The 21,991-nt window shown below is 33.5% G+C and overlaps 1 protein-coding gene across 49 annotated transcripts in view; it reads right to left on the bottom strand.

The window, feature by feature from the left end:
• LOC124300357 (longitudinals lacking protein) overlaps positions 1–21,991 on the bottom strand; it is a 101,964-nt gene that overhangs the window by 71,055 nt on the left and 8,918 nt on the right. The window contains exons 7-8 of one of the 49 annotated variants that reach the window (XM_046754364.1): positions 1,633–1,885; positions 983–1,101 (exon numbers count right to left, since the gene is read on the bottom strand). The exons of 40 other annotated variants lie outside the window; for them this stretch is intronic. In XM_046754364.1, coding sequence (XP_046610320.1) covers positions 1,083–1,101; positions 1,633–1,885 — 272 coding nt within the window. In that variant the 3' untranslated portion in view covers positions 983–1,082. Of the gene's footprint in view, positions 1–982; positions 1,102–1,632; positions 1,886–2,311; positions 2,617–5,379; positions 5,713–5,981; positions 6,250–6,940; positions 7,476–7,983; positions 8,271–8,978; positions 9,476–11,178; positions 11,403–14,764; positions 15,037–21,991 lie in introns of those variants that run through there. 8 more of the 49 variants (XM_046754371.1, XM_046754369.1, XM_046754367.1 and 5 more) reach the window with 8 other exon arrangements.

Below are 21,991 nucleotides of genomic sequence, written 5' to 3'. Positions count from 1 at the left end.
TATAAAATCGGGATAACAGGAATGTACTGCAACATACCTTTCAATTAACAGGCTTTATTCCCGAGATTTGTACAACCACGGTTACAGAGTTTCAAATTGTTAATTGCCATGTTTGCTAATACAGTGTCTGCGCATATGGGATGTGTTGATAGTACTGTAGGCACATTTGACACATCGAATTAATCTTGTGTAGCAACGAGCCCATGGATTTTTTACACACTGCCTTGAACGATGTGAGTCTCGACTATTACGACGGTCAAACTTTCTATTACAATATTCACAATGGTATACTTGACTATAGTATCCCATATTGCGTTTCCGTTTATTCCGCACCATTATAAGATCTAGAAAATGTGAAGAAAATCATCTGGTTAATTCAGAAAATCTTTACTTTTGTCATCATTTTTACTCGGTAAAAGGGGCGAATATAAGTACGAGGTACTTAAATAGATTGATAAAGATTCGCACCAAAATCAATCACTATACAACACTTTTGATTGAGTTGTTTTTATCAGTGAACTCGTTGGTCAGAATGAAATCTAACAGATATAGAAAACAATGTGATGATAATGCAAAAAATTATTAACCATATTAGTAATACCAAGGAATAGTTGAACATGTTTTCCACGTGAAAGATAGCAAGTATATCTTTTGTACTTTGAAAAGCTAAATTTTTGGAAAAATATTCCTTCGTCGATGATATATTTCCTTGTGTAACGGCATTCGAATCTTTAACGTTGTATTAAATCTGGTTGATGCAAGAAATTGAACGTGCAATTTTTATTTTGATAAGCTTCAACATTCCTTGTTAATAATTTTCCATACAAGAGTTCAGGAACAACACAGTTTTTATTTTTCAGTTGAGATGTTTGGTGCGACAATGTGTTTGTATGTTTGCTGGAAAAGCGCTAGTGTAAGCACATTGGGAACACTGAAACATTCTTGTGTATCGAAGAGCCTCTGGATTCTTCAAACAATATCGGCGAGTATGGGTGTTCCGACTTCCACGGTTATGATACTTTTTGTTACAATATTTACAAAAGTATGTTCGATTACAAAATGCCATCTTGGATTTCCGCTTCTTACAAAGCACTCCAAGACCTGGAAAATAATAAGAAAATTATTGGGTTAATCTACGAAATGGTTTAATTCAGGTAACAATTTTTATCGGATAAGAGAATAGAGACGAAATGAAAACGATACTATATTCGAAATAATAACTGAACAGGTAATAATATACTCGGAACCTAATTTACGTACAAAGTGTTCATCATGGGGGAAGTTTATTATTTCCCCCCCACCCTTAACGTGAAATGAAATAAATACACATATAAAATGATAATCTTGTAATAAGTACAGTACGAATAAAGAGCTGGAATTTATTATGAATTGTTAACAGGTTTACATAAAGGATATCAACATGTTTTATTTTTTACGCTCTTGAAAAAGGCAGTTCGGAGAACTGCGTCTATGCAATTGTGTCACAAATTTTTTTATTACATCTTATCGACAAGATCCGATAACTGGAATGAAAATTGATTTGTGTACTAATACCTTCTCTGACCATTAAACAAGTATCATTTTCCATATTAATTTCAATAATAAAATTGTAAAGAAGTGATAAATAGTTACAGGGCTTTGCCCCTCGGGTTGCAATGTTTCCTCAGACAGTGCCTATGCATGTTGAACTCATTAACGGTATTGTAACCACATTTAGCGCACTGGAGTACCCTCGTATAGCAACGAGCCGTTGGATTATTCAAACAGTAGAGCAAACGATGTCTGTCTCGACTAGCACGGAGCATATATCTTTTATTGCAATACTGACAATAGTATGCCTGAGATGTCGTCACGTGTTGTCGCTTATTCCGCATCGCTCTAACATCTAGAAAATAATGAAAATATAATTTGGTTAATTCATCAATTGGTATAAAGTTTATTCAATAACTAATTGATAAAAAAAAGACACGCACGTAAAGTAGTTAAATACACAGTATACAATTTTTTCTCTGCTCCATTAATAACAATAGGTATTTTTTTTTGTTCAACTTCACCGTTGACTTTCACTGCAATAAATGCATCAACGAAACGATAACAGAGTAACAAATAATGTTTAAACTCATCAGGACCTCGGACTTTGGCAAATATCTTCTTGAGGAAACAGTTTAACAAGACTGACTCATGGTTGGTAAATGTTCCAATCATGGCTGAGTATTTTATACGATAAAAGCATATTTACATGCAACGCTGCGATATTTTTATTTCTTATTTTGCACTTGTAGGAATCACCTGACAAGGAAAACTTCTTTATACAAATACAGTAGCGACCATTTGGCTGTGTAATCTACAGGACCGACTAATCACAGGGCTTAGCTCTCAGATTTCCATGCATCCTGAGACAGTGTCTGCGCATGTGGGATATGTTACCAGTACTATAACCACACTCAACACACTCAGTTACTCTCGTGTAACAACGGGCTGTTGGATTCTGCAAACAGACTAACAGCCGATGGGCGTCTCGACTGCGACGATTCTTATATTTTCTATTGCAATATTGACAATAGTAGGCCTGAGATGCAGTATTGTATTTTCGCTTCCTGGGCAGCAGTCTAAGACCTGGAAAACAATAAGAAAATAACTTTGTTAATTTGATAAATTAATGAATTTGCGATGACAGAATTGATACGCAAGTAAAAGGTATACTCTGATAGATGAATTGTCATTTAATCGTATTTTTAATTGTTAATTATCAATATGAAAGTGGCAAATGTACCCTTTTTAAATCCTTTCATAGCGTTTCAGCAAGTAGTCACACAACAAGTTCAAAAAACCCTGAAACATAGTTACTGCATTTGGGGTTTTTGGTAACGACGTTTCGCTTGACAGTGCTTGTGAATGCTGGATGAATGAACGGTACTTTAAACACATTTAGAAAATTGGATAACTCTGTGCTACGATGGGTGGTTGAATTCTGGAAGCAGCCCAGCAAAGAATGCCTCTCTCGACAACGAGGTATACCTGTTTCATTTATTCCACACCACTTTATGATCTAAAGAAAAGATGAGAACAACAAAAAAGAAATTCGGTTAATTCATAAAACCACAAAATTCATTCGATAACGATAATTCAACGAAAGTACAAAGACTAAAAAATGTGTTTGAAATCAAGGGTAAAAAATTACTCCGAATTTAACTAATGTGCAAAATCTCTTGGGGGTTCTTTTTATTGTTAAATTTTAACTTTGGCGTAAACTGTAGTAAATACATTAAAGCAGTGACAAAAACTGGACGAATAGCTTTCGTAGTTTTGACCGATGTGTAGTAGATGTGACAGGAATAGCCAAGAATTCTTATAGAGTGATTGGGTCAACATGAAGTAACAACGAAATGAGCAGATCCGTAAGTCTGAGATGGGAAAGATTCAACATTCACAGATCATTTGCATGACAATGATTTACATTTTGATGCCAGGATAAACCTCAATTAGCATCAGATCTTTACCATAAGGGGTAATAAGATTCCGATGAACAGTTAGGGGAAATTGGTTTGTGCGTTGTTATGTTTGAATAAATAGTGCCTGCGCATGTTGGAGACATTGACAGTGTTGTAAGTACATTTCGGACACTGGTTTACTTTCGTGTAACAACGGGCTGTTGGATTCTGCAAACAGACTAACAGCCGATGGGCGTCTCGACTGCGACGGTTCTTATATTTTTTATTGCAATATTGACAATGGTACACCTGAGATGCAGTATTGTATTTCCGCTTCTTGGGCGCCACTGTAAGACCTGGAAAACAGTAAAAAAAAGTATATCGAATTAATTTATGAAACTATTAAATAAGTGGCGAACAAGAGATTGAGACACAAGTAAAAAGAAGGATCAAGAAGATGAACGGCAATTTACTCAGAAATTAACGAATCTCAGAAATCTGATTTATACGGGGATATGTTTTTATTGTTTCACTCCACGACTCGAGTGGATCTTAACATATTAATTAGAAAGGTAGTAGTAGAATATACTCCTGTTACAACTTGTTATAACGAGCAAAAGTACAAAGAATGCAAAGAATTTTGAACATGGTCATTGAATTTAGGCTTTTGGGTAACCATGTTTTCTTCGACAGTGTCGATACATGCTAAACGGATAACAAGTACTGTAAGCACATTCGGAACATTGAATAAATCTTGTGTTGCGACAGGCGGTTGGATTCTTCGAACAGTCTCGCCAACGATGCGAGTTCCGACTGTGAAAGTTTTTATATTCTTTATTGCAATACTGGCAATAATACACCCGAGATCGAGTAGCATATTTCCTCTTCTTGGGGACCAATTTAAAGCCTGGAAAACAGTAAAAAAAGAAAACAGAGTTAATTTATGAAATTATTGAATAAGTGTTAGAAGAAAAAAAAAAAAGATTGAGACACAAGTAAAAGGTATACTCAAATAAATGAATGGTAATTTACTCGGCAATAGACGCATCCATACTGATTTACACGAAGACACATTTTTATTGTTTCACTCCATAATTCGCATAAAATTTAACACTTAAATTAGAAAAAATAGGAAAAAAAAGGATATTGTATTAATTAATGAAATTATTAAAGAAGTGGTGAAAAAAGGATTGAGACACAAGCAAAAAGAAGGCTCAAATACTCGAATGGCAATTTACTGAGAAATTAACGAATCTTAGAAATCTGATGTATATGGGAATATATTTTTATTGTTTCACTCCACCACTCGCGTGAAATTTAACATGTTAATTAGAAAGGTAGTAGTAGAATGTACTCGTTATATAGCTTATTACAACAAGTAAAAGTACAAAAATTCAAACAATTTTGAACATCGTCAATGAAGTAGTAGACATGTACTCGTTTTATAGCTCAACACAGGGAGTAAGAGTACAAAAAGTGCAAAGAACCCTGAACATAGTTATTGAATTTAGACTTTTAGGTAACGATGTTTGCTTTGATAGTGCGTCTCCATGCTGGACGGATGAATAGTATTGTAAGCACATTCAGGACATTGAATAACTCTTGCGTTGCGAGCTGCGGTTGGATTTTTCAAACAATCCCGCCAACGATGCACGTTCCGACTGAGACGCTTCTTATATTTTTTATCGCAATACTGACAATAGTAGACCTGTGATGTAGTATCGTATTCCTGCTTTTTCGCCACTACTCTAAGACCTGGAAAACAGTGAGAAAACGAAACAGGTTAAGTTAATTTATGAAATTATTAAATGAGTGTTAAGAAACAAAATAGAGACACAAGTAGATGAATAGTAATATGCTCGGAAATGACGAATATTTACTGTTTTATACAACAATGTATTTTTATTCTTTCACAATACCATTTGCATGGAATATTTTACACGCAAGTTAAAAAAGTAGTGGTAGAATTTACTCATTTTATAACTTATTACGCCGAGTACATAAAGTTTAAAGAACCTTGGGCGCAATTAATGAATTTAGACTTTTGGGTAACCATGTTTTCTTCGATAGTGTTTCTTCATGCTGGACGAATAAGTAGTATTGTAAGCACATTTAGCACATTGAATGCCTCCTGCGTTGCGACGAGCATTTGGATTCTTCAAACAGTCCCGCCAATGATGCGTGTTCCGACTAAGACGATTGTTATATTTTCTATTGCAATAGTGACAATAGTAGACCTGAGATGCAGTATCGTATTTCTTCCTGGCCACAACTCTCATTCCTGAAAAACAGTAAGAAAAAAGGATGTTGAGTTAATTAAGGAAATTAATCAATGACCGTTGAAAAAGAAAAACTTGAAACACAAATAAAATGTATACTGAAAAAGACGAATAGTAATTTAGTTGTAAATTGATTTACACAAAGACATATTTTTATTGTTTCGCTCTACCATTTGCATGAAATTTAACATGTAAATTAGACAAGTAGTAGCAGAATGTACCCGTTTTATAACTCATCACAGCAAGTAAAAGTGATAAAAGTACAAAGAACCTTGGACGTAATTGCTGAATTCAGGTTTTTGGGTAACTATGTTTTCTTTGACAGTGCTTGTGCATGCTGGACGCATGAACAGTATTGTAAGCACATTCGAGACATTGAATAACTCTTGTGTTGCGATAGGCGGTTGGATTGTTTAAACAGTCCCGCCAACGATGCATGTTCCGACTATGACGGTTCTTATATTTTTTATTGCAATACTGGCAATAGTACACCTGAGATGTAGTATCGTATTTCCCCCTCATAGGCACCACTCTAAGACCTGGAAAACAGTAAAAAAAGAAAAGAGGTGAGTCGATTTATGAAATTAATGAATAAGTGGTAAAAAAAAAAAAAAAAAGAAATTGAGACACAAGTAAAAAGTATACTCAAACATACGGATGGTAATTTACTCGGAAATTGACGAATCTTCACTGATTTACACAAGGATATATTTTTATTGTTTCACTCCACAATTTTCCTGGAATTTAACATGCAAATTAAAAAGGCAGTAGTAGAGTGTACTCGTTTTGCAGCTTGTCAAAGCGAGTTAAGGTACAAAAACTGTAATGAACCGTGAACGTGGCTACTGATTTTATGCTTTTGGGTAATCATGTTTTCTTTGACGATGCTTGTGCATGCTGGACGAATAAATAGTATTGTAAGCACATTTAGGACACTGAATAACTCTTGCGTTGCGACGGGCGGTTAGATTTTCCAAACAGTCCATCAAACGATGCGAGTTTCGACTACAACAGTTTTCATATCTTCTACTGCAATATTGATTATAGTCTGTCTGAGATACATCCCGTATATCCACTTGTTTGGCATCGGTACAAGCTCTCAAAAAAAAAAAATCTGTTCGGTAAACTAATTCAGTTTACTTGATAACAGATGGACAGGAAAATAACAAATGGCACAAGTACATCAGGCTAGAACAGATAGGTAATAATTTACTCCAAATCTGAATAGTAATGTTTTTAGGTGGTGTATTTATTTTTCCACTCGACGATCAACATAAGATTTAATAAATACATATACTACATGTCAAAATACTTCCGTTAGTGGCCGCAGTCAGACCTCAGGTGTAGAACCAAATCTGGTTAACAAGAGAAGGTACCTCCGAGAGTTCGGTATTAAAGATATATATCAGCCCCTGATTGTTTCCTCGAGGAAAATGAACACTTTTATATCAACGCCTTCTTGTTCCACGTATCATATGCGACGAGCAGCGCGAGAGTTTGATGAATGATTACGGGGCATTGGCGCTTCGATTGCCATGTATCATTGCGCAGTGTCTACGCATGTTGAACGCGTCGACGGTGCTGTAGGTACATTTGGCGCACTGAATTACACTCGTGTAGCAACGGGCTAATGGATTTTTCGAACAATACATAGAACGATGCCTGTCTCGACTACGACGGATCTTATACTTTCTATTGCAATATTGACAATAGTATGCCTGAGGTGAGATCGTGTGCCTCCATTTATTCCACACCATTTTACGATCTAGAAAACAATAAAACAATAATTGAATTAATATATAAAGTCACAAAATTCATTCGGTAATGGCTACTCAACAACAAAAGAACAAAGACGCAAATACAAGGTAATCAATAACACGATTAACAAATTACTCATAGCTTAATTAATATGGAAAATATTTTAAATCTCCTTATTGTTCAATTCTACCTTTGGCTTGAAATGCGATGAATAAATTAACGCAGCGAGAAAAACTGAAGGAATAAATCTTTCACAGTCTTTAAACGTGCCAGGAATAGCGGTGTATTTTATACAGTGAATACGCCAACTCGAAGAATTACTATGCGTTCTATTTTATGAGAACCAGATCTGTGATGAATAAATGTGAAATAAAGCAGTTTTATTTAACCAGATGATCTAATCTGACATGAGAAAAGTTTACAACGTTCACAGATCAGTTTCTTGACAGAGATAGATTTTCGTGCTTTTTCTTTTTAATTATAAAGCAAGCAGCGCTTTGCCACGTACTGTTTACCATAAGAGATGACAACATTCTGACAAACAGCTATGGAAAATTGTTTTGTCGGTTCCCATGTTTCAAGAAACAGTGCCTGCGCATGTTAGACCCATTGACAGTGTTGTAAGTACATTTTGTGCACCGAATGATGTTCGTGTAGCAATGTGCGGATGGATTTTTCAAACAGTACATCAAACAATGCACATTTCTACTGCGACGGATTTTATACTTTTTATTGCAAAATCTACAATAGTATGCCTGAGATCCTGCCTTGTATTTCCGTTCATTGAACATTGCTTGAAGATCTGAAAAATAGTAGAAAAAAAAATTACTTTATTAATGGTTAGCGACATATGAGGGTGTAAAAAAAAACAAAAAACGAAAACACAAGTATACAAACAGATAGATGATTAGTCGTTTATTCCAAACCTGATCAAAATAAACTCTTTGTCATGAGAATGAGTCACTTTTATTGACTGAATAATTAGCATGAAATGGCATGCATACGTAGAATGATTGAAAGACAAAAAAAAAAAGTGCAACGAAACCAGCAAGGGTGTCAAAAATAATGTTCAACTATTAATAATCTAGGATTTTGCTGAACATATTTTCAAGCAACATCTTGCTTGATGATTGAGCAAATAGCACTTTTCAGTTTCGTATTTTTATAATCAGTGTGAATCAGTTCAATGGAAATGTTTCTATACTTTCTATCGCCATATTGATAAAAGTAGACATGAGGTGCAGTCTTGTATTACAGCTTATGGGTCACCGTCGAGAGGTCTGGAAAACAGTAAGAGATGATGTAAGTCGAGTCATTAAATATACACAATATACTGCCGACTCAGTGAACGAACAGCAATACAGATATGAGGTATTTAAATTAAAGGGAAACGACATTTGCTCTGAACTCAATAAATATGTACAGAAATTTTATTGTTCAACTTCGTCGACAGCACGAAACGCAATCGATACACTTACAACACCCTAATGGTATGGTAAATTGAATTCGACTTCATTTTAATAATCCAGGTTTATGGTACATCGGTTCTCGAGAAACAATCATTTTTACTGCCGTCGACTCGGCGCCTCAGCAACAGGTGAAAATTTTATGTCACTTGAGTATGTTTGCGCAACAAATGACAATGTGACTTTTTGTGTTTGTAATAACTGGACCTTTGAGAAAAGGTCCTTCCGCAAATAGGACATTCGGTTGTTCGACCGCAGTCGCGCTTCGAATGTTGGCCCAGGTCTGGTTGTCGAGAAAAAGCCGCTCCGCAAGTCTCACATTGAAAAGGTTTCATATTGACGGATCGGTTCCTCGATGAAGAAGGATTTTTATAACAATGTCTTCCCTGATGCATGAGCAAGTAACGCTTTTCCGTGTAACGTTTACCGCAAAAGGAGCAAGGAAACTGTCGCTTCGAGGACGATCCCGTAACATATTCCTGAGCTACGTTATGTCTCACTGTTTCATACTCTGGCTCAGGCAAGAACACGCTCCACGGTACTGAAAAATAAATGTCAACATCTATTGGTTAGTATTTTTGTTTCTGTTCTTTCTCCAGCCGACAAAAGGATATTTAGTGAAAATTCAGGGTAGCTGGTCATGGTTTTACAAATTACAGAATAATCATACATTTTACACGTCTCTGTGAAAAAATTTTAATAACCAACTACCGTGAAATTTCAAATATTAAAGGTAGAACATAGATGCGTCAGAGTTGAATGACGCAAAGCAGTTTCGATGATCGAATGCTGGTAATCAATCGAAAATTGCAAAGGTACAATATATTTATTTGAGAAGTAACGAAAACAATGTAATAGATTCTGTGATACAAACGTAACTTGATTTTTCTACCAATTCTATATATTTGCAAACAATGCGTTTCAACTTCGTTATTTTTAACACGTGACGGCACATATTTTTGCAGCTCGCTATTGATCAGGCTGTGTGATATCTAAGGCGTATACATTCAATCCTGGATGTATTTTTCTTGAGTGCAAGTAAACATTCGATTGTTGTTTGCATCTATACTTGCAGTACGGACACTGAAAGCGTGGCGGGATTCCACATTCGTATGTAATGTGTCGCTTGAGATGTCCTTTCTGAGCATAAGTTTTTCCGCACTTCAAACAGGAGTGCTCCTTAAGACATTCCTGACCACGAATAGTATAACTCGTTGCCAAGCTCAATCTGTCGCTCTTACTCTCGCCGACAATCTGCCAATATTCTGCAAGCATTAGAATGAATGATGTAGCGATATGAATGTTTTCCATCATTTCGATTCATAGATCACATGAGAGGTTTTGGCAAGTTTGCGAGATTTCAAATCAACTCTGCTTCCTTTAATCATCACAAGTTTTACAGTGAAAAATTATCACATTCGCAGACGTTACATCGAGTGTCTAGAATTATATGCAACAGTTGTAAATGCACAATTATAATATTATAATTGTCAAATACTTGGGTAACCGTGGGGCACTTTATCGATAGATACTAGAACACAACAAGTCCAGCACGGAAAATATTTGGATAAAAAATGATACACTTCAGTCTATTCAACAGATAAATCAAACGCTGTATCTAATCCTGTGGGTATATTTAAATGATGGAATGGATTAATCAGAAATCAATTTCAACAGGCACATATGTTGTACTATATTTGCTGGAGTTTAGATTTCATATGATATTATGTGCTTATTCTTATAACATAGTTTTGCAATAATCGACTCAAAAATTGATAGATAAAATATGAACATGTGCACAGATTAACATTACGTGAATACGAATAACTTATTATTCCGGTAAAAAGTAGAAAAAAGAAAAACATAAATTGATAATAAATATCATCGCCCTGAATGATATTCAAACCACAATTACGACTTACGATTTGTAAAAAATATATATATAATATATATATATACATATATCGCATACACTGTGACCAATATATGCAATATTTTTCAATTAGCTTATCATTATATAATTAATATTACTATAATACATTGAGTTAATGTGAAATATGTAGGAAAAAATTGAAATATGCAAACTGTAATTTGGTGCTCAAATTGAAATATGAAACGTGGCATTAGATTTGAACAGATATTTTCCTAATTGAAAAAAAAAAAAAAAACACAACCCAGCATATCGTAACGGAACTATCGATTCTATGAACTAATTTTCTTCCGTCGTGCCGATCGGCTAATCCTGTCAAATGATAGAAGTTATATTTGGGAAATATGTATCCGCGCGACATGCTCTGCAAGAGTATCAGGCCTGGAGTAAAATCTTCCGCAGTGTGGGCAAGCGCATTTTAGCTTAGTAGGTCCACATCCGTAGCGCGTATGCCTGTTGAGAGATGACAAGTTCTTATAACGTTTTCCACATTCAGGGCATTGGTGATCTCCACCGCCATACGTCGAGGGAAAGGTCTCTGTAACGAGAAGGGGTAGCGATCAGTTCGTTTGGTTTAATAGTGCCCAAACGCTACCCTCTAGCTGTAAGAAATTTACATCATTTTGTAGGAAAATATTCTATTTTAAAATTGGTGAAATTGAGAAATTCATCAGCAACCTTCTATGGAACCCAAATAATTAACGACACCATAAACTACAGTAAATATGTAAAATCGTCACAGAGTTCAAGTGAGGCGAATATTGTTGCGCGGAGAGAAAGTAACGAAAATCGAAAAAACTCGTATGCTACAACTTTTTTACCAAGTTTCAAACAATTGGAACTTATACAAGCATGTTTTAATGCAGTACTCGATATTAACTTGCAGAAAAAAAAAATATATTACAAGTAGTGTACAGTATTACATATAAGTGATAATATTACAAGGTTCTAATGACGTAACATCCGTATTAGCACCGATGAAATTTAGCTGGTGAATAGATTTTACAAAACAAAGTGACATTTTTTAACCGTGCGAATATAGACTTCAAATTACATTCAGAATTTCTAACACATTATTTGTGATATCAAATGTGTGATATAGGAAATAAAGAAACACAACTTTCACTTGACATATTTTCAATTTATTTCAGTCGAATGATTTCCGGTTAATGGACTTGCCAAATCTGATTGGAAATAAAAATTATTTATTCTTTTATTTGTATCACCAAGGTAGATTTAATAAATGTATTCCCTCATTGAGAAGAACTCAGTTTCCATTTGATAAGCCCATTTTTAAAAATATACTTACCGAGAGCAGCACCTGCCGGTGTTCTTAATTTTCATTCCTCGACAACTACGTCTCTGTTCATAAGGCACGAGAGAAATAGTGTGAAAGATAAACGAAAAATATAAGAAGCCCTGGTATATCATTATTTTCAAATTTTATTTGAACATTGTTAGAAAATTTATAAAATATCATATAAAGATTCAACGATTATTAGTTATAGTGAATACTCAGTCTCACAAAAAATCAAAACTAAAGATCAGATACTGTATTGACAACATGTCAGACATTACCCAAATAAATTTTACCACATACTTGACTCGTGATAAATCTCAGTAGGTAAAATTAAATAAAACTATAGCTGACTGACCAGTTGGTAGATAAATATATTTTTTTGTAGGTATAGTAATGATTATGTACCTTCTTTTTCAGCTGTTCTTTTTCTATTTGATATTATCCCCCTGCGGCTATTCTTTACAAAACTAACAACAATATAGGAATGTTGTACCAATCCTTGTTCATTTGGCATATTCGCTCAAGCAATTTTTAACCCTATTTACATTAAAATGAAAAATCTTCAGCACGGCTAACATCAGTAATCGAACAAGTGACGTACCACAAACTAAAAAAACTAAACATGCAAATTAATTAAATCTTGTATTGTTTGTATGGTAAGAATATTTTATATTAAATCATAAATACGCACTCGGTATGGATCTCGACTCTTGAATTTTGCCTAGTTACCAAATACTCAACAGATTTAACAGCTTAAAAAAATAATTAAGTTCATCCCTGTTAATTCTTTAAGTCAATTGATATTTCTGCTCCAAAGTGTCCAAAGTTTTCTTTACATTTTTTTGTAAGCAAAACTTTACGTCGCTAAGATTGCATTAATTTTACGTCACAGTATATGACGGAGGAAGACTGACGATAAGTGAGAACGATTACTTCGTAGTTTGTATGATTACCGAACTCTAAATATTGTGAAATTGAAATTCATCAATTTTCTCTTTTCATAAATTCTATTATTCCAACGTTACAGCAATTCTCAAAAGCTTGTGGAAGATCTATTTGGTATCCGATCCACCGTGTATAAGTAGAATGTGCTGCTTAAGGTGGTCAGGTCGGCAGAAATATTTGCCACATACCGTGCAGGTGAAGGTGTAACGTGAGCCGAGTACTCCGCATTCGTATCTTGAGTGACGAGTTAGCGAAGACCGAGCTCTATAGCCACGTCCACACAGGACACATCGAAATTGAAGATCACTGGACGTACCTTCTCCTGCCGGACTTACTGTAAGCATACATGGAGGCGTTTTACAGATGGATTCTTCGTTGTTTCAAAAATATTATTGTTGATTTTTTCTATATTTTTATTTCAAGTGGTTACAAAAAACCAACAAAAACACACGAAATCCCTTTTTATTTGCAAAGGCAATTTAAGCATTCTAGTTTATTTATATTTTATAACCATTTTTTTCTTTCTTTTTTTTTTACAAATACAAAGCTTGCATTATATTGAGATTCTGGTATAGTCAGTACGCTTTTTTTGATTAACCGGTGAATGAAATTCAATACTTTATCAGATCCGACAAAGTAAGTAGAAAAGTAAACGACTGTCCTCAGAAATAAGGTTGAAATCTAAGGAAAGAAAGTAAAAATAATAAATAAATGAAAAAACGAACTTTGAACTATTGAGAACTAAATTTTTGATCGAATAAGAATCTTGTTTCTCTTTTCTTCGTTCTAGGTAAGAGTATGAATTTTCAATTAGTCGTTCACAGTGTCATCAGAAATGCAGCTACGTGTCTCTTCGAGGTGAAAACGCTGCTAGTAATTAGAATTTGAAAATAATACTAATACGCAGAATCTCAATTAAAATTGTTATTAACATGCTGCCCCATCGATATATTTTTTCTTGTTTTTTGTTTTTTGTCTTACAATTCCCCGTTCATAATCCAATCCATAAGGAAAATGCCTCCATGTATATTTTCACCCCACACATATACAGTACGAATCAGATGAGTAAGCATACAATTATAAAAAGAAAAAAAAAAAGAAATCGCAGCGAATATACAGCATTAGCCGTGCTGTCTGAATATGATACACAATTAATTAACAACATATTAATACGGCGTAACGAGTAACGAACGCATATTATTAAAAAGTATTTACTCTGTTTGGAATGTGTCTATTCAACGATAACTGAGGCTACATTGGACAGGGTCATCAAAAATGATCTCTCTAATCTCTCGATTGAATGACTGACAGACTGTTCTAGAAACCAAATAACTAATCTAGCACACGCTTCTCTGCGAGGAAAATTTTTTTATACCAAAATACCTAATCAAAATATATTTGAAAGTTTGACCAACGACTTACAACCAAGGGTGTAATGGACAGAGAAGAAAAAAAAAAAAAAAGAATAAAAAATTATATAACTAAACGTACTCCATACATGTGAATTCAACGAATGATTTATTTCTTTCTTTTTTTTTTTTTCACAGATAATTGTTTACTTTGTTTTAACTATTTAAATGCTAGTATGTATTAATAAGTTACGAAGAAAATTATCTCTACATAAATTCTCTTTCTAGCGCCCTTCCTCTGATCGATAACCCACCTTTATATTATCTAGACTGAAATCCTTATCATTTCCAATATTTGTAAGAAAGTTGAGCGTGATCCTTATGGCTGGCGGATGGCAGCCGTTGGGAAAGCGCCACATCACGCTTCATTTTCTCTACCTCCAGAAAACATTCGGTAAGATGCCTCAGTAGCCCTCCACGATATTTGTAAGTTCGACCGCAGCTGGGACAGGCAAGTCTGCGATAATCAGCCATTGGATGGACATCGTCGTACTGCGATGATGAATGCAACCTCCCAACTGCAAGAATCACGGCCTAGCATCACCCCAAACAAAATTCAACGATGATTGTCATTTTAATTTTACGATTCTGACTCTTCGACGATACAGATTCTGACCATATTTTTCTCTGGTGTTCTACATGTCAAGGAATTCAGATTAGTTTTTAAACAAGGTATGAAAAAGGCGTAGTCATGTCAACTTTTTGCCCCCAAATCAAATTTGATGTTTTTTTTTTTGTCTTGATTTGTCTTTTTGGATTGTTTAAATCTCAAATGCAGTTTGAAAGAATTGATTCGACGATGAATTACATGTGTCTTTTTTTTTATGAATATTACAACATCGAGCATTTTTATAATGCATTCAAGTACGGAAACTGACTATTCGATTCACATATTTCGATGAACAATAGAAACGTTAATAAGACAATCGCTGAAACAAATCTACAAAGAAACAGATTTAAGATTTGTGTAAAATTTAGGCGTCAGATTGTACATCTAATTCTTTCAACTATATTATTAACTATTTGAAAACTCTGCTTAAGAAAGGACATACACAAGCCTAGTTTCTGTATAGATTTGAAAATTACAATTACCTGAAATTAGGACGATGAGGTTTAGAAAATGAAAAGTTATACACGTATTTATAAATATCATCAATGTTTTATTTTCAAATATTAAACGTAGAGTTCACGCCCTTTCAAGAGTGCGTATTACATTGAGCGTAGAGATAAATGACGTCTTTCATATACCGTTTATTATTAAAATACTCTCAAGTTTTACCAAAATTTACAATTATCAACTTTTACTTTACTACTCTGGTAACATGCGAAAAAATTTTGACAGAAAAAAAAAAAAAAAAATTCAAGTACCAAAAATTTGATATCAAGCCCCACAGTATTAGACCTTCATATTTATAAATACATACTGAACAGAGATTAAAGTTGTGTTCTTTTTAAAATCCCCAAATTATCTATCGAATATAAAGGTTCTCAATTGTTTTCGATGCAATTACGACGACGGAGTGAATATACCGCTTTGTGTATCCAAACTGCAATTTCCACATTAGAATTTCCCAACTCGGTTAAGTTAAAGATGCTGTAAAAATCGACCTGTTTGCCGCTGAGTTCTTGTTTTCAATTTTTATACGACAGATTTTTCCTGTAAATAATGTCATTCACCTAAGAAACTAATCTGAGAAATGATTTAACAATTAAAAATTTTCAACATGATATAATACTTAGTTTATTTACATCTTCACGTTATCGTTATGAAATTAAGACCAATCTCTCAAGTAAAAAATAAACAAAACGTCAAACTTCTGACTGAAACGTAAGTGATTTTAAAACAATTCCCATTTCGTGTCTTGAAGAGAATACAAATGTACATTGATAAAAATCACAAGGAAACATTATACACAAGAAATTTGAATGGCACAAAAAATGATGACGTATAGAAGGGGAAGATACTAAACACACTTTTCAATTATAATAAATGTAAGAATATTTTTCAAACAACAATCATACCCTTCTTAAATAAACAATACTTTCCACATTGTCTTATACACCTGTGATAAGTACCGCATAGACAAGTTGGCAGGTACAATCGTTCGAGAAAACTGAATACTTAAATACTAAACAAAAAACAAAAAGATTACAACATATTTCATTGACTTACACAAATGAAATAATGTTAATTTTTTCAAGAACTTCGAAAACTTTCATTAAAATAATCTCTACGCATCCTTATCGATTGTGACGATGATTGAAGCGAGTGATTTTCTGCTTTGATTCAGAAAAAATCTGTGTTGCTTCCCGACGACATCTTGAGGCTGGAGACTATCGAAGCCTTTGAAAGCAAGTTCAATGCGAGAACAGATTCTTGACGCCCAAACTCCGACTCGAAGCAACCACGAAAATGCGATAAAAATTTCCCACAAGTAATCCTGAGACGTTTAGAAACTATTCAATGACGGATGGAACCTTATCAGGACAAATAAAGTTTTTTTTTTGTTTATTTTCACAGTGCAAATCTACAATATCTCGGCGCCTAAGAATTATGTAATTTTGAACTGTGAAAATTTGATTCAATTTCCCAGTAAATGAGTTCAATGTTATGATGCAGAATTCCCCACTGAGTTCTTTCATTCATACACACAAACAAACACACATGCGATAATTGTTAATTCGTTATCATCATAAAACGCGCTTCTGAAAACTGTTTATAAAAAATTAATATTGTTCGATTGTACGGTAGTCCTGTGAAACCGATTTTTCAAAATATACAACATGGCAATTGATTTTAATTCATCAATTGTCAAAGCGTAGGTAATGAAAAAGTGTTTCATAAAATGTATAAATTAACCGGAAACAACTTGTAAATACCTTCACACGCATCAGGGATATAAATACGTAAATAAATTTCCTGAAAAATGTCAAATCACCAGAAACAAATAAATTGAACAATCATATTACATGTAAACATAAATCATGGTTTCCGAATCGCACCAAGTATTTCCTCCGTCGAACACAACGTCGGAAAAATAGCAGAGTCGTAGCATAAAATTGGTCAATGAAACGAGGTTGTTTCACTAAAATTGTATAATGCATTAAAAAAACGTAGATATATATTCAAAATGATTACCAGGTTGTAACAATACACATGAAAAATTAAAGCAAAGTGACAAGATATTTTACCAAAGCTTTACATATTATAGAAAAGGGAACTAAAAAAATTGAAAATTTTCTTTCGACACGCCGATACTACGTGCGAAAACATAATTCACTTACCTCTTACCCAAAGTCATTGGTCAAAATCATCGAGCACAGTCGATCAATTGGTCTGTCGAATGATTTCTCCAAAAACTCAAATCGAGCTATTGGATTTAAATCAGCGTCTGGTTTTCTTGTCTTGCTGAATATTAAACTCACTCCCGTATGCATTCACGTTTCAATATATAAAATTGTAGTTTAATGCAGTAAAACGATATTACGCAAATGCGTAATCAGCGTATTGGACTCCGATCATCAGATGACGAAAATTTCTCATTCGGAGAGGTGAACAGAGTCCAACAACCCCATAAGCGGTTACCGTCATTATTAACAATAGTATAAATTGATATACCGTGAACACACAAAAAAGACGAAGCGTAAATGAGAAAATCAAGTTGAAACATATTGCCTGGAAAAAGAAAGTTTCACATATTAGTTATAATAAAGTTGCAACATTTGTGGGTTTGATATGTAATTCAAACCCGTCTCATGTGGTAAAATTCCTTGAATAAAAAGGATGTCGTGGAATTTTCAAACTTGTTGATAGTCTTCTCCCCAATGATTCGATTCAAAAGTCTCAAAAGGAGACATTTCAATCTGAATACATTCTGCTAACCTGTATAGATTGGGGGGGGGGGGGGGGGGGGGGGGTGAAGAATTTAAAACCAAAATACGAAAAACACACACAAAAAAAAAAGGGACCAAGCACTAAATTTTCAAAGCCCGAAAATAGTGGACATTCAAAATTCAGTGGGAGAAAATTGTGAACAAGATTATAGTTGGCGAACTTCTTCGATGTAAGTTTTCTTCATCAACTGCAGCAGACGAATGAAAGTTTCAAAAGGAAACATTCAAACGTAGGTTTTACTCTTCTTTGAGGCTCCGTTCTTACTTTCAATGTTTCAAAAGTGAAGAAAAAGAAACATTGAAAGTAAAAGCCGAACAATCTTCTTCTTGTGTCACGAATGACTGCATTTAAAAATTCCTGAAATAAAAGTTTCTTGACATGTTGCATTGTCTTCGAACAAAAGCTGTAAATATTTTAATCATTTAGAAAGTTTCAAAATGAAACATTCTAAAATGACATCAATACAACCGCGTTAAATTATCTCGTATCATTCAACAACGACATCATTGATCAAAAATTCACTCTCTCATTTAAAAATCACAATCATACACACAACAACAATAATGATCCTGAAATTATTTTGCAGATATTTCACACATGATTATTATCAAGAATTTCAAACCAATAACTGAGTTGCAATATTACCAAGAACATTTCAGTAAATGAGAATCGAGAAAAACGTTACAAAATCATATATATATCATCAAGTTTACTACCATTTACCAATACATTACCCACAAAGACCTCAGAGAAACAGATGTTCGTTCTTCTTTCTTCGAGATTACGACGAGCGAAAACACGACAAACAAACATTGCAAAAACGAAAAATGTACATTATTGCAATGAAGTTTCATGTTTGAAAACGGTGACATTTTTACCGAAAACGCGCCCCGACAACGCATCGTTCTAAAAGTTTAAAATAAACCTCGGAACAGCGTCAACAATCTTTTCTACGAACAGTTTGAAGCTCATCTTTTAAAAATGCAAAAAGCAGTATTAAAAGGAGTATAATTTCCGTTCAAACGTTTCCAATCCCCAGAAAAACGTGAATAGAAAAATCTTCTTTCTTCTCAAAATCTTCTCAAGGTGGTGTAATTTGTATTTATATTCCATATTAGGATGCATCGTCATCTTGCGATCAAGAAATCGCTTGACCACAAGAGATTGTTCGATCTTCTTATTTACTCATTATTCCCTGTTCACTTGGAGAAACAACATAAAAAATATGAACGAGAACAAGTCTTAAAAATATTAATAATGCATTATTATATGTATATATCGTCAAGTACAACACCACGTTGTTAATCTTATCGATAGTGTAATTATGGCAGATATTTTCCATTACTTGGAGTATCATTTTTATATACGTTCTTGTGTATGTAATAAAAGAAGCATAACAGAGTGAAACAAAAATATTTTTTTACATAAAAGATTTCAACATATGTCTGATGTGTATGTGCATACTGTTTCGTTGGTTAGCAAAATAGGTAAAAAAAAAAAATATATTATTCTTAAAACGTGTAAAAAAAAAAAAATATATATTAAAAAGAATCATGTACGTGTGCAGATCGTATTACGACAAGAAGCAAGTTATGTACACTTGGTTAGTAAATTTCTTTCGTTCTTACATTGTTTTTTTTTTTTTTTTTTTTGCTTGTTTGTTTTTCCCTTTAATGCAAAAGTCTCTCTCAAAGCACAGACAATGCGCCCATGGTATTCCAGTTAATGTGAGGGGGAAAAAAAGGAAAAAAAAAATCCAAAGGCTGAAGTTGTTCGTGTGTTGAGAGAAATTTTCCTAGTTTTTTTTTTTTTGTTTTGTTTTCACTTTGCCATAATTAGGGGGGTATAGACTACCGAAAGAAGCAGAGCATGCAAGACAAGTACGCAAAATATGGCAATGTATTTAGGAAATTTTTCATTCCCAATATTATGAATATCGTTAATACGTCTCTCATTGCCCAAATGAAATATCCGTCCAAATGTATATCTTTTATATATATATATATATATATATATATATATATATATATATATATATATAGTAAGTACAAAATTATATAGAGAACCACAACCCAAAGTAATTACACAGGTATTTATCATCATATTTCACATGACTATTATGTACTGTCAATTGTGCACAATTGATGAAGAAAAAGAAAAATAGAAGAAAAAATTTATTCGCCTCGATTCCCGAGTTAAGTCAAGTTTTGACTTGAAGACGTATCAAAAAAAAAAAAAAAAAAAAAAAAACCAATCGTAGTACACGGATTAACATTAAATCAAAGATTGACAACTGACTGTACATTTTAGTGTTATGTGTTGTGTACATATGTATATATATATATTATACGTATATATACATATATATGTATTAAGTGGACTTTGTTCGACATGTTTTTTTTTTTTTTTTTATCAAAAAATATATTTTTTTTAATCTACAAACTACTAAAACACGAACACGACTACAAAACTGATATGGCATAATTTATTCCATTAGTGAATTTAGAAGAAATTATACCAAATCAATAACCACAACGGACATTTAAATAATGGTTTTTCTACATGCTGCAGGCGACGTAGTGCAACCTCGGTTTTACTCTATTTAAAACTATTTGGATATTCTGCGAAACACAATATGGTGAGAATTTTTTATTTTTTTTATTATAAAGAGAAATAGGAAGAAAAATTAAAAATTTTTTTTCTTTTAACCAAAATTATTAACAGACGTTGAGAATGTATTGCAATAATACTGTGCATAGAAAAACGTATCTTGATATAACAAACTACATAATTGTACTGACGAACCATAAGAGAATATTCAAAAAGAAATTTTCAAATTTTCTTTATTCTCATCTCCCATCTATTATTTTATCGCAAATAATTAACGCGTGTTGTCTCTAATCAATTTATTTCAACTATCCGAATTATTATAAATTGAATTTTAAATGCCAATTCAAGTTAAATTCAAGGTAACGAGTCTCTGATTGTATAATTAAAAAAAAAACGACCTTTGCCATCAATGCAAGCACCCAAATTTTAAACAATGTTCCATTATCGGGAATTATTTCATTTGACTCGCGACTAAGTGGGGGAAAAAAAAAGAAAATAACACAAACTACCTTTTCTCATTACACGCGTTATGCATTTTCTCTTCATCATCATCGTCCTGTTCCAAAGATATATTATAACGTGTCGGTGGTTTTTTTTTTTTTTAGGAAGATTTTATCTCCATTATTTCTCAAACTTGCAAAATGATATAAAAGAAATAGCTAGCATTGACAGAGAGGTCGCTCCTCTCTCTCCGAATTTACCTTGTATCCCACGTTGGATCACTTCATTATCGATCGCCTAATTATTCATATAGATATATATGACATGTTAATATGCATATATACCCACGACTATCAATCGTTCCTCCTATTAAACAAGCCACATGGGAAGAATATTGAATATTCAATAGTGAATAGCGTTCAAAATTTTATTACCTAATGTTAAAAAAAAAAGCTGTTCAATTTTGTCAAAAGCTACCGAAAGTATCGTTTGAAAAAAAAGATATGCATGAGTAAATTTTGCAATAA

Source organism: Neodiprion virginianus, chromosome 3, assembly GCF_021901495.1.
Source record: "Neodiprion virginianus isolate iyNeoVirg1 chromosome 3, iyNeoVirg1.1, whole genome shotgun sequence".
NCBI classification, from domain to species: domain Eukaryota; kingdom Metazoa; phylum Arthropoda; class Insecta; order Hymenoptera; family Diprionidae; genus Neodiprion; species Neodiprion virginianus.
This window is presented reverse-complemented; position numbering and strand designations above follow the sequence as displayed.